The 13,396-nt window shown below is 45.5% G+C and overlaps 1 protein-coding gene across 10 annotated transcripts in view; it reads right to left on the reverse strand.

The window, feature by feature from the left end:
• PRR5L (proline rich 5 like) overlaps window positions 1–13,396 on the reverse strand; it is a 129,887-nt gene that overhangs the window by 21,979 nt on the left and 94,512 nt on the right. For all 10 annotated transcript variants that reach the window (XM_033121086.1, XM_033121082.1, XM_033121083.1 and 7 more), the window contains one exon: window positions 10,149–10,197. In XM_033121086.1, coding sequence (XP_032976977.1) covers window positions 10,149–10,197 — 49 coding nt within the window. The remainder of the gene's footprint in view (window positions 1–10,148; window positions 10,198–13,396) is intronic.

Below are 13,396 nucleotides of genomic sequence, written 5' to 3' on the forward strand. Positions count from 1 at the left end.
CATTCTAGCTGTGTGATCTTGGACTTAGTCTCCCTGACTCTTGAGTTCCTCATCATACCAGCAATATCATAAAGTTCTTAAAAGAACTTATCATTATAACCCCCCCACACACACAGTATTTTCTGTCTTCAGTAACCAATGATAGTGGGTAGTGATAATAGTTGCTCTCGTGGTCCAACTATCTTCATAAAAGGAGTGGGAGGTTGAGCCTGTACCGAATGGACCTACATCAAAAACAGTAAAATATTTTTATCAAAGGTACTGTCACATTTCCACGACTAATACACATACACCAAATTTCATAGGTCCTACAAAAATTCACGAGATATGACTGAATTTTAAAAATGGGTCACCATTTAGTTTCAAGATGGCAGATGGAACCCCAAATCAAAGTAAGAGTAACATCTTACAGGCTTACATTAACGCTGTTAGAGAAAATAAAATCAATTTCTTTACAAAGAATTATGGAATGGACAAATAATGAAGGTGAAACCCTAACTGTGTTCTCTACCTTCCAGCCAAGCAAATGAATTCTAGCAGCTTCTCGGTCAGAAAGCAAGAAAACACCACAGCACCAAATTTAGGTGATCAAAATCAAGACTGTGAGTTCCTAAATCTGTTGACATTTTCTTCATTTGATAAAAATCACTTTGTATGTATCTTAAAGGATAAACTTTTTTAAATGGCCTAGGTTCTCCTTCCTCCTCCTTTCTAGTTCTTCCCCCTTCAAGGAGACATTTGGGGGGAAAAATATTTCAAGGAAAAGAAGATATTTGTGTATTATGGAGAAATGGAAAGGAAAACATTCTTTTTAAAATTCTCACGATACACAGCATGGAAATTCTGTAGCTTGGCCTGAAGTAAGAGTAACAAAACTTGGGGTTAAAAGGGACTTTAAAGATCATCTAGTCCTTCTCCCTCTCCCCAGTCCTGTGGTCAAAAATCAAATAGTCACACACAATTTTGATGATATTTGGGTGGACTCATTTTCTAGGGAGTTAAAACACCTTGAAAATTCTTAGACTCCTGGGAGTTTGTAGATTTTGTTCTTATTTTACAGTTAAATAAACTGTGGCTAGAAGTAGGGTCTCCATCTCTTATTGATGGAACACATGCTATTAGAAAAGGATGTTTTGGGTCAGCCCACAGCCCCGCCCACCCAATGGAGCTCTGCCCCTTCTTGCTCACACCGGTGATGACAACCTGCAGGGTCCCTCTTAGCTGATTGGCCTGGTTCCCGCCTCCTTCCCTATTTGGTCTTGAACTGAGCCTATAATTTCTCCTAGGAGAGGAGTCACCGGGTCCCTAAGCCCCCAAAGGTCCTGCAATCCTAAGGGCCTCGCCTTGGGGTTTAATGTCCTGCAGTTGCCATCTTCACTTCTTAATAATACCTTTGACTTTGTGTTTTGTAAGCGAAGTCTGACGGGGCAATGGAGCACGCAGCGGAGGCGTGGGGCCTCAGCTCACTGGTGGACCTGCCTCCACTGCCTCTCCAGACAGGTTTTCAGGCACTTGGTGCGTGGCCCCAAGGAGGCTCCCTCACCCTGCCCACCACTGCTGTCATCCTACCTGAGGTGGTGACAGTCATGTCGGTGGGGGCCCAGACACTGATGAGCGGAGGGTCGGGGGTGGGCATGTGCCCTGAGCATCTTGGGGGGAGGCATGGCGCAGCATCCCCACCCTGGACTGCGAGCACCGTGGTGCATGTGCTGGTCCCTCAGCAGGGACCTCTCAACCACTCGATCTACATACCCCGAGTGTGGCGGTTGTGGCACCAGGCCCATGGGAAGGGGCCACGTTTTCATTCTACACTGGGCCCTGCAAATTATGAAGCCTGTCTGGTGGTCACTTCACCTAAGGACTCACCAACTGGGACATCTGAGGGGCTTAGGGCTGCTGAGAAAAAGAAAAAAAGAAAGAAAACCAGCCTTGACTCAGGCAGCTATCTTGCATTGTCTGTCTTTCTAAGCGTCTGCTCTCCCCAGACCTCACGTCACAGTATTCCCAGCCCCTGACAAATGCCTGACTCCGGAAGGTGCTGGGTAAATTGTCTGTTGCGGGGCATTGGCGATGGAGCTGTATGGTAACGGAGTGGAGAAGAACTGACTTTTCTCTTGTCCCACTCCCTGCCCGATGGCACCACCCCAGCCCGAGGGCTTCAAGCCAAAAAGCGGTTGGTTCCATTAAGTAGCAGCCACCTAGGAAATGATTTGGGACTTGAAACTGGGCCCAGTGTTACTTAATGCATCCTCCCCTACCCCATAAATGAACTTAGACATGGAATACACAGCACTGTAATGAAGTAGCAGAGGAGCTTTGAAATGAAAAACAGCTGACATATCTATTTTTTCTAAGACATTGAAAAATGGGCTGCCAACAGAAAAACGAGGTTCAGCTAGGAAGAATGCAAAAAACAAGGATGTCTGGGGGAAGGCATCCAAAACCACCCACTCTTCAGTGGGTTGGAAAGACCCAGCTCATCCTGGGTAACCACAGAGGGTGGGCAGAAGGAGGCGGGGGTGGGGGGTGGGGGGAGCAGCAGAGAGGGCGGAGGCTATAGTGTGGGGCTTGTCAACAGCATGCACGGCTCATCAGGCAGGCACCTCCCAACCCAGCCACAGGGACTCAGGAAAGCAAGGCTAGGGGGCAGGGAGAGTGATGCTTCCCTCACCTTCCCAAAAGGAAGAGCTTTCCCGGCAGCAGGCATTCTGTAAACGCTGAGGCTGCGAGCCTCCCGTCACTTCTAATGCTTTAGCAGTGACGTTGGTAATGATAATAGGAAGGTGACACACTTATTTATTGGTTTTCCTCTTTGTCAGCCACTGTATTACACGCTATTCACACATTATCTCACTTTACCTTTGCTACAATCCTATCCCCTTTTTACAGATGAAGAAACTGAGGATCAGAGAAGCAACTAGCAGATGTGAGAGCAGAATTTGAACTCAGGTCGGTCTGAATCTAAAGCCTATGTTTCTCCCTCAGGATATTCCTCTGGTTTACTTTAGCAGTAATAATAAAAAAAAATACTAAGGTATGAACAGCAATCATTTGTTGACTGCTCACTATGTACCAAGCACTTCGCCTATGCCATCTCATTTAGTAACCACATCAACCTTTTGAAGTAGGTACCAGGATTACACCTAGACTACTACTAAGAAAACTGAGGCTCAGAGGAGTTAAATAACATCCTGTGGTCACACAGCCGTACGTGTTCTAGCAACAATTGGACTCCAGACCTGCCTGGCAGAAGGGCTGGTGCTTTAAGTCATCATACTCTCCTGCCCTGTCCACTAGTGAGGTTTCTTAGGTCCTTGCCCACAGGGAAGAGTAGATGAGATCCATTTCAGGTTCACAGATACTGGGGACAGTTGGCTTGGCCATCTCCAGCCATGTAACTAACTGGGTTCCATCCAGCTGGGTCATTTCTGCTGCCCAGTCCAGCTACCAGCTTTCCAACTTCTGCCTCTCGAAAAGTACTTTACTTTTCCAGGGCCTTCCTCTCCACTGTCCACAGTCAATGTCTAGCAAGGCGAATACCTGGCTCCTAGGTGGATTCTATTCCCAAAGGAGACATTCTTTCCTACCCCAGGGGGTCTAACAGCATGTCACTCTGTCTACGGAGAACTAGTATTAACCATCAATTCCACTCCAGGTATTTGTTTCCAGGCAAATCAACGTCAACAAAAGTTCCTGTGGTTGGCACCAAGCCAGTGAGGGAAATCACAGGCCACCTCCATTTTTGTTTTCTTTTTTTTTTTCCTCTGTGACTTTGAAAGTACAGCCATCATCTCTAAGGATGTCTGCATTTCCTGTGAACTTGGATGCCTTCCTAGATAAGCAACAAAAAGTCTTATAAACACAACTCACCCCCAAGCCCAGAGAGTCCCTAATAAACCAGTCCTGGGGGGTGTGTGGGTGGGTGGGTGTAATGAGACCAGAGAGAAATCCCCAGATGGAGAATGAAGATTAGAAAATTGGTACAAATGCTAATTCTTCATTTAACACCATTTCAGTGGTAATTAAAAGGTGAATGTGGGCTTTTTAAACATGTTGTTTTACAAGGAAGCAGGAAAATAGTCCAAGTCTCTTTTGCTGGACTCCCCAGTCACCCCCCCCCCAAAAAAAAAAAAGATAAAAATAAAAAACACTGAAATCTCTCTTCTCTGGGGCTTCAGGGAATATGTTAAAGGGCATTTTTAGCATTTAAAGTAGAATGCAAGTTTTTTTCCTCTGTGGCCAGATGGCCTGGGTTTCATCTTTGCTCTACCTTTTACTAGCTATATGATCTTGGATAACCTCTCGTCTCCAAGCTTCAGTTGCAATATCTAGGGGGAAAAAACCGGTATTAACAAAATCCTCCCCAGGGGCTGTCAGGAGGAATAAATGACTTAGCACAGGAAAAATGCTTGGAGCAAGGCTCGGACTTGAGTGTGCATCAAAATCACAGAGAACTTGATAAAACCCAGCCTGGTTAGTCCCCAACCAGACCGCGTCTGATCCAGTTAGTCTGAGGTGGGGCCTAAGAGTTTGCTTTTCCAACACGTTCCCAGGTGATGCTGAAGATGCTGATTCTCTGGGGACCACACTTGGAGAACCACCTGCTGGGAACAATGCCTGGCACATACGCATAAATGCTTGAAAGCATTCATTGTTACTATTGTCATTATTTTTGCCTGCCTTATGACTCTTAAACAACCTCAGAGAAAGCTGTCCTGTTGCTTTCTGTGTCTAACAACTATTTCTCAGCCCTTCCAACTCAATCTTTACTTCTCATAGCCACTGAATTGCTGAATGTTTCCACTTATTTGAACAAAGTTTCAAGCATCTACCCTACGTTCCATCCTCCTCCTGCCTCGGGCGCCCTAAACCTGGCTCCCAGATTCCTTGCCTAGTCTAGAGGAAGTCACCCAATTTCATACATAATGGGTTCCTGAAAACACGTACTCAGGTGGAACAAGATGCTTACAGGGTATAAGGAGGCGTTCTGTTCCCATAAAGCTAAGAAGGACTGTAAAATCCCTAATTCACCTCACCTTTGGAGCTCATCTTCAGGTGATGCATTTTCAGCATTTTGTACCTACGGATTCCTTCCTTAACAATTGAATGTGCAATAATCTATGTCCAATGAGGCTAAAGATTTGCCATTTCAGCATGGCTGTTGACTTTCATCTTTATCGCAATTATATTAAGGCCTATGGTTATCAATGTCAAGACTCATTTTTCCATTTATCTTCATAAAATCTGAGAAGAGCACAATAAAAATATTCAAATAATTGCATAAAATTCAAGTAATTGCCAGGGATATTCAGTATGGCAGAGCTGCTGAAAGGTAACAGCTGGCGGGCGGACAGCCCCACAGCCTGAGACATCCAGGGGTCTGTCCCGCAACCCTCAGACTAGTGCGCCCCCAGCCTCTCCCCTCACAGCAGTCAAGGAAAGCTTCCAGGCCACCCCAATGTTGACCAACTCCAAGTACTTTCTTGCAAGTACTAGTCAAATCCAAAATGCAACCTCTAATGACCTTCTCATCTAAAGATATCACCATCTCCCCTTCCTTGTCTTCTCACTGGGGCCCAGCTCCCTTTGTTCACCGCCTCTTTGTATTACTGGCCCCAATTTTACCTTCAAAGCAGAATACATACAGATTGTCCCTTACACTACCCGCTGTCCACCTAATTATCTCTTTTTCCATTTTGGGAATTCCACTCATTTTAGAAGCCTTCCCAGATGGATCAAAAAAAGAGCTGAAACTTTTCTCCCCGATTTAATTTGGGTTTGGAAATCACAAAATACAACCCCACCCACGCCCCCACCCCCACTCTTTACAGTTCTCTACTCGACTTTCTGTGGCTTCCTACAAGTCCCATCTTTGTCCCTACAAAATATATTTATTCTGGGCCTTTACCATCCATTTAGGTCTCTGGTCAACCCTACGCTGTGTATTATTACTGCATTACCCGTGTGGAGGCATCTATACCTCTGCACTGTCTTCGATTTCAAACTCCATGGTGACCCGGACACCTCTATGGGTCTCCTCCTTTGGCTTTCCGCCACGTGCCACAAGCATAATGAATCTCCTCTGAGAATGATGAGCTAAGGGGATCGTGGCCTCCGGGCTGCTCGCAGATATGAGCAGCAAGTGGAAATATTTATGTCTACCACTACCAGGCCATCCCTGACCTACTGGCAATCGGGGTGATTTATTTTCCCTTTTCCTAAGTACTATCTTGTTCAGAGTCATTGACTATAGACTGAGTTTCTGTATTAAGCAAAACTAGCTCCAACCAAATGGAATTTAACTTTCTGAACTCGGGGCAAAGCTTTTAACAAACACAATGCAGCCAGCAGACTCAGGACAGAAAGTGCGACCCTTCCCACGGCCATGCCCTAAGCCACCAAGGTACCCAATTAGGCGACAGAAAAAATGCAGAGCAGTTCATATCATCAGTACCCAAAGTTATAAGGAACCAATTATCCCTCAGAGCTGTTGCTGGGATATAGAGTTTCTCTTAGAAACCCCAATTTTCCTTCCGGGCACAATTCAAAACAGACAGAGGGAAAAGAAAAATCAATACTGGAAATGTCAAAGATTTTTCTGGCTAGTGTCTAATGGAAATCTCTCTGTGCTTCTGCAGATCAAAAGGTCTGGCTTCCCCTGTGTGCAGACGCGAGATAAGCACTGTTTTTCCACCTGCTTTCCCCCTGCCCTCACCTCGGGGTGTATTCATTATGCTTCACTGAAGATATTCTTTCTGTGAGTTGTTCTGTAAAGCTGCACAACGAGCGTCTTCACCTTCAAAAGCAGAGACACAGTGATGGCTTTACAAGTCGTGGGTGATAACGGGTTGGGGTTCCGGGAGGACACAGACTTCCCTGCTGAACGCAGATGGTCAGGAGGTGACCACCTGAGCCTCGTTCACACCGAGACCTGCCCCAACAATCACATCCACAGCTTGGGGGGTCTTACCTACCCACCCGAGTTCTGCTCCTCACTTGTCCCCAGACCTTCCTCCCTCCTCCTTACTGGAGGAATGTACTTTTTGGAGCCCATCTGGCTTTCCTTCTTGAAACTCAATCTGCTAGTTGAACATGAAGGCTGGCCTCTGTTAGCCTGTCCCCAGCCCGGATTTCCCCGCTCGTACGGACAGTGTTTCTTTGCACGACTTTGGAACCAGCCCGTTTTCAAGCAGCGCCTACCTAGTATGGGGCTTTCCAAGCCTGAGTCTCTCTTGAGCCACCTTCACAATTTGGCCGCCGCCAGGGCCACCAACACTATTATTCTTTGCATGCTATTGTCTCAGGTCAATCCACTTTTTTGGAATGTTAACATTGCAAAAGGAAACATCATTTGCCATAAATGCAACTCAACGGTCGACTCAACGCAAACAAAATGGTGTTAACTAGACAGTGTCCCCGGCTGAAGATGCTAAGTTTCAGGCCTGCTCTCTCTTCCTTAAACAAGGGAAACCATCCAGTCTTACAAAAGTGTGAAAGATGGTGGCACAAACCGAGACTCTCCCTGGCACAAGCAGAAGCACTAAAGGAAAATAAGGAAGGGGAACCTTTTCTAACCACAAGGACTAATGTCCTTGAATGCCACTGCATGCATGGACCACCCAAAATTTCCCACATAGGTGTGGCGGACAACCTCTCCCTCTTCCCCAAGAAGGTTTATGGGGCATCTATTGCACCAGATACTTTCTAAAGACTAGAGAACCAAACACATTAAAAAAAAAAAAAAAAAAAAAAAAGCCTCTGCATCAACATGGGACTTAAAACCTACATTTAAATAAACAGTGCCTTAGGGTAGCCTTCTCTGCAGTCTACCACCTTAAGCTAAGGAAAAACCCAGATTCAAAACTGTGAAAAGTAGGTCCCAATCCACACCCCCAGAGACTCAATCTTCACCAAGCAGTTTTCTCTGATTAAGCTCTCAATAGAAAATGACCGTGCAGTTATTAGTTGTTAAGTGTCTGGCAGACTTTGCAAGCAGCATTAACCGCCCCCAAGAACCACAGGGCCTCGAAGACAAACAAGTCCCCACCCAAACGCCCTTCCCCAACTGTCTTAAGGGTAGCCCCCGAACGCCAAAAGACTACTATGGTTACAACCTGATTGAAACCATACCAAACCCTGTCTAATTTAAATGTCAACGGGGACGGCAGCTGGGCCAGCAGGCTTCTTCCAAGACTGATTGGAAAACTGCTTCTCTGTAGTTGAGTTTAAAAATCAATCATTAGAGGCAGCAAGAGAAGGGAGTGAGGACAGGACTGACCTTTGAGTCAAGGGCAACTCCGACGAATCACATTTGTGACTAATTATCTCTTTCTTAATCTTTATGTTCATCTCTCCCTGGACAGGAGCTTTCCTTCAAGCAGCTGAGATTTCTGACCCAACTGACTTCCAGGCTTCTGTAGGGTCTTGCTCTGTCCACATTTAGAGTGGCTGTGTGTGTGTGTGTGTGTGTGTGTTAAATGACTGACATTCGTCATTCTTTTTAAGTGCACATAAAACTGTAAGTGTCCTGAATCGTGGGAAGAAAAATGAATAAATAAAAGGATGCCTGGGTTGTTTTAAAATCTCTTTTAACTGTCTTAAGAGTATGTTCTCCTTGGATACAGAATAATATCACCAACCTAAAACCACGTATTTTTATGTTACTTTCCCATTAAGAGAGGTAGATTACCCTTTAGAATAACAAATATGCATATAGATAAATTTAACGAACACTTCCCACTGCCTTACTTTGTGCTAGTCACTGTTCTAAGCACTTTACAAATAATAATTGACTCAGTCCTCACAACAACCCTATAAGGTTAGATCCTATGACCCGTTTTTACCAAGCAGGAAACTAAAACACAGAGAGGTAAAGCAACTTGCTCACGGTCACACACCTCGTAGGTGGCTATGGTGGGTGTGGACCCTGGTAGCCTGACCATGTCCCTTACCACTACCCTATGCTGCCCGCCACACACACACACACACACACACACACACACACACACACACTATGGACTGAGTACTTTACATGCGTTATCTCATGGAAACCATACACTGACCTATAAAGTAGGTCATATTTTTATTCCCCTTTTACAGATGGGGTAACTGAGGCACAAAGCAGCAAAGCAGCTTGCCCAAGACCACTCAGCTAGTCAGTGAAAAGTGGGCACCCCGACTTCAGTAAGGTGTCACACAGCACCTCCCCACGCCTTCCCTCCATGTGCCTTTGGGTAGAGTCGGGAAGCCAGCTGTGTCAATGGATTAGAAATTATCTTCTAATTGAATCTGGAACCTTGAACTCACTCATTTGCCCCATAACAACAATGTTTAGGCAGGAGGAATGAAAGAGCATCTGATGCAATCCTATCTTTAACAGAACAGACCATGAGGCTTATGGACAAGAAATAACTTGGCTAAAGGGTACATATAATTAACCCAATCAGATACCATGCATAGGGGTTGGAGGGAATGTCACTAAAGAACCTGTTTTCAAAGTGTGGTTTGGGATCCCCTGGAGGACCCTCTGAGATTTTTTTCCACATGGTCAAAATTATTTCCTTAATAACACCAGACCATTATTTACCTTGCATCCTCCATTGAGTGTTCTGTGGAGTTTTCCAGAAACAACATGACATGTAATATCACAAATAGAGTGAATGGGAAGCAGACAGGAGGGCCTGTCTATCTTGTAAGAAGCCAGACAGTGCAGAGATTTGCAAACATATAAAACAATGCTACTCTGTCTACTTTTTCAATCCGAAAGTTATTTTTCATAAAAAGTGTTGTTTATGCTAACATGCAATAGGTTTATTATTTAAATGAATGAAGACATAGTGTAAAGTTTCTCGGGTTTAATTTCTAATATGGTGAAGACAGAGATAGTCCAACTAAGATATAATTTTCAGAGCATAAAGGGGTCCTGAGACCAAAAGCCTGGCCAACACCGTAATCTCCGTAAGAGCAGGGACCACACTTGCCTTCTGTTCTTCGGCACCCACTGCAGTGCAGTGCCCGCATGTAGAAGGAACTTGGTATACATCACTTTGGATGGTGAATGAATGCCCAGGTGTACAGTATCAGCCATCCCTTTAGGTACCTGTCCCCACATGCACAACAGTGACGACACTGGGACCCACACAGCTTACCTGGAAATAGTCTGTAATGAACGATCCAAGTTCACTCTTCAGCAGCCGCCTAGGGAGAGAGAAATACCGTCAAGCAGCCCTGATGGTATAGCTCCTGGCGTCTAGTTCACGGACACATGATGATGTGCTGACCAATGACACAGGGACCGAGGCCAGGCCTCAGAATCAGAAGAGTGCACTTTCCTCAGCCCTGGTAATATCCCGCCACCAATGTTATCAGGGAATGGGGGCGCTGGAAATCCTAGAGTGGGGATCCATGCTTTAGTTCACTCCACAAGGGTAACCATCCCAAGGGGGCAGCCACCGGAGATCCTGATTCTCAGAGTTGGTAGGAGCAGGCCAGAGCACCTGGCTTCATGCAAGGCAAAGAAAAGGAAAGAAAAAAAAAAGCAAGGAAGAGGAAGACCACCATTTTGTAATACTCGACATTTGTAGACTTTATGGTTTAAGATACATTTTTTGTACATTGTTTAACCAAACATTGTCAAGTATGTATGCATTGGGTGAGGGGCAAATATTATCCCTCTGGTGCAGATAAAGGAATTGAGGCTCGGAGATGTCCCCTAAATAAGTCAGGAGCAGAGTTAAGATTCAAACGCAGACCTTCTGCAAATTCATTTCCCATCACCCCATCCTGGTTTTCCTCCAAATGCACCAGGGACACTCAGCTTGGTGCCGTGGTTTGGGTGGTCTTACCGCCCACCCCTGAGGGACTGAGGTAGTCCTTCAAAGGGGACGACAACGGGGTGAACAGAGTTTATTTATTCAGGCAACAAACAGTTACTGAGGTGCCCTTTACAGCTAGAGGTTGTTCTAGCACCGGGCATGCAGACGTAAACCAGACAGAGGAGGTCTCTGCTCTCATGGAGTGTCTATGCTTGGGGGGAGGGGTGTGGAAAAATTGCATGTCAGTAGATACACTCACAGGATAAGTTCTAAGAGTCTTAAGTGCTAATAAACAATTAAAAATAGGAATATTGACACCAGTCCTCCTCCTTATGACAAATCACAGGACCATTTCTACTGCTCTTTCTTTCATTTGACCTAAACAAGATGACAGAGCTAAAAACAAGTATAACTGGCTCCCAGATCCCGTGAATTGCCAGGAGCCTACACTCGTCTTGGCTTCAAATGATTTCATGTACTCATCCCACCAGCCACGGTTATTAAGGAGCAAAACACGCGAGCTTCTGACAACACCTGCTGGGTATTAACTTCCCCCAAAAGCACATTCCCACATGTCGCTATAGGATAAATAAGAAGTTACCGCTAGATATCCTTCTGTGCAGAACAGACAACAGCGTTGAGACAGAAGTAGAAGCGACATCTGTGATCTAAATTTCTGTACTGAAAAGAGCCCTGGAAAGCTGCAAACACGTGTTGAGCAAGGAAAATACCTTCCTTTTCCAATGACAAAAGACGTGTCTGTGGTGGATACTGCACTTTAAGATCCAATTTAATGGCAGGCTCCTGGAAGGCCACCCCATAACACAACACAGGAGTTCCCCCAGACGTGGGCAGGTCTGACAGAGACGGAAGCTTTCATCAGTGACCGGGCCAACAGCAGGTGGGTCATCGTGGCTCTTCAAGGCTAGAGGTGTCTCTCAGAAAAGGAACAGAAGCCCAGTGGGCAGCCCCAGATGGAGGCTTTGAAACAGGAGTAGGCAGGGAGGCTGCTTCTGATGCTGGAGGAAAAAACAACTCCCAACAAAATCTTCATGGCCATCGGGAAGTCTCCATAACAGAGGTAAAGAAGCCAAGCGTCATCAAAAAGTGGGAAAACTAGTCAGTCCTATGAATGGGCTGCTTTGAACAGAGTTTCCCCAGCATCTCCTGGGCACTAATGGTGCTGAGCGACTCACACGGTTCTGAGACCAAATGACATGCTATGGAATTGGCGTCTCGAGGAACCCACGCTGGGAACACACTGCGCTCATGAAATGCATCAGGGAAATGGGAAGAGAAAGAGGTCGGTGGTAAGGCAGGGCTTCAAGGCCAAGAACTACGGAGACTCTCCTGGAACAAGGTGGAGGAGGGATCGACACCAGTGTAACGGTCGTTAACCGGCACTGGACAGGATGACACAGACGATTATCGCCCAGGGACATTTCACAGAGGCACTCTAACAAGAGCATCATGGTGCTGCCCAACTGAGGAATCCGAGAGGTCTCCTCCCTTACCTCTCAGGGAGGGAGGAAAGGCTGCAGACTACAGTGCAGGGAAAGGCACGGCACCCTTATGGCACAGCCAGGGCTGCAGCAAGCCACGGCCAAGGTCAGAATTCTGCAGAGCATTACAGGAAGACAAAGCTTGAGGTAGACATCAGCTGATAAGGAGCAAAAACTAATGAGTGAACTTGATGATGCAACTGCCTAGACAAGGGCATAGCAAAAAGGACTCTGAAGCTAGAAACAGCCATACCAGGGGCGGTGAGACAGTGACGGAGAAGAATAAACCATCAGAACACAGAGGTGCTTCCACCACATTGATAAGGGTGATCCCCGTCCTTACTGGGGAGGGTCCAGACACAGGTGTGGGAAGCTGCTTCATATACTTCAGAGATTGTGGACTCTAACCAGATTTGGTAAGAGAGTCATACATTTGTCCTTTCACCAAGTTCCGAGTGCAAAACCCTCTCCACTGGGTATAGTCATATAAAATTATCTGAACAGAGTTGATCCTATATGATCATCTAAGTTTCTTGTCCTGAGGGGACAAATCAGTAAGTTCCCCTGTCCCTTATTTCTGTCTGAGCACATTAGGAGTTAGACAAGGTCACTGGGAGTGAAACTGCACAGAGTTTTCATGCGGCAAAATACAGGAATCCACATGAATGTGCACCATGAAAGTGCTCCTAGAAAAATTATGGTTCATTCAGACAATGGAATTCTGTGCAACTAGAAGAAACAAAAGGAATTATATAAATGTCTAATCACTGTGCTGTACATCTAAAACTAATATAAACTAATACTGAATGTCAACTGTGATTGAAAAATAAAGAAAACAAAAGGAAATAAAGAAGTGCTCTAAGTAATGCTACGAAAAGATCTAAATTACATGAAGTATAAAGAAAAACGCAAGATGCAGAATAGTGCGCACGTATAATATGCTACTCTGTGAAAAAGAGAAATACACATTTCTATTAACCCAATACCAACAAATTCACTTGTCAAATCTGCTCTCACTTGCTGTTCTGTAATAGCAACATGCTTTGGTTCCCAGGAGGCCCTTGGGACTGAAATATATAG

The sequence above is a fragment of the Rhinolophus ferrumequinum genome, chromosome 11, assembly GCF_004115265.2.
Source record: "Rhinolophus ferrumequinum isolate MPI-CBG mRhiFer1 chromosome 11, mRhiFer1_v1.p, whole genome shotgun sequence".
Lineage (NCBI taxonomy): Eukaryota > Metazoa > Chordata > Mammalia > Chiroptera > Rhinolophidae > Rhinolophus > Rhinolophus ferrumequinum.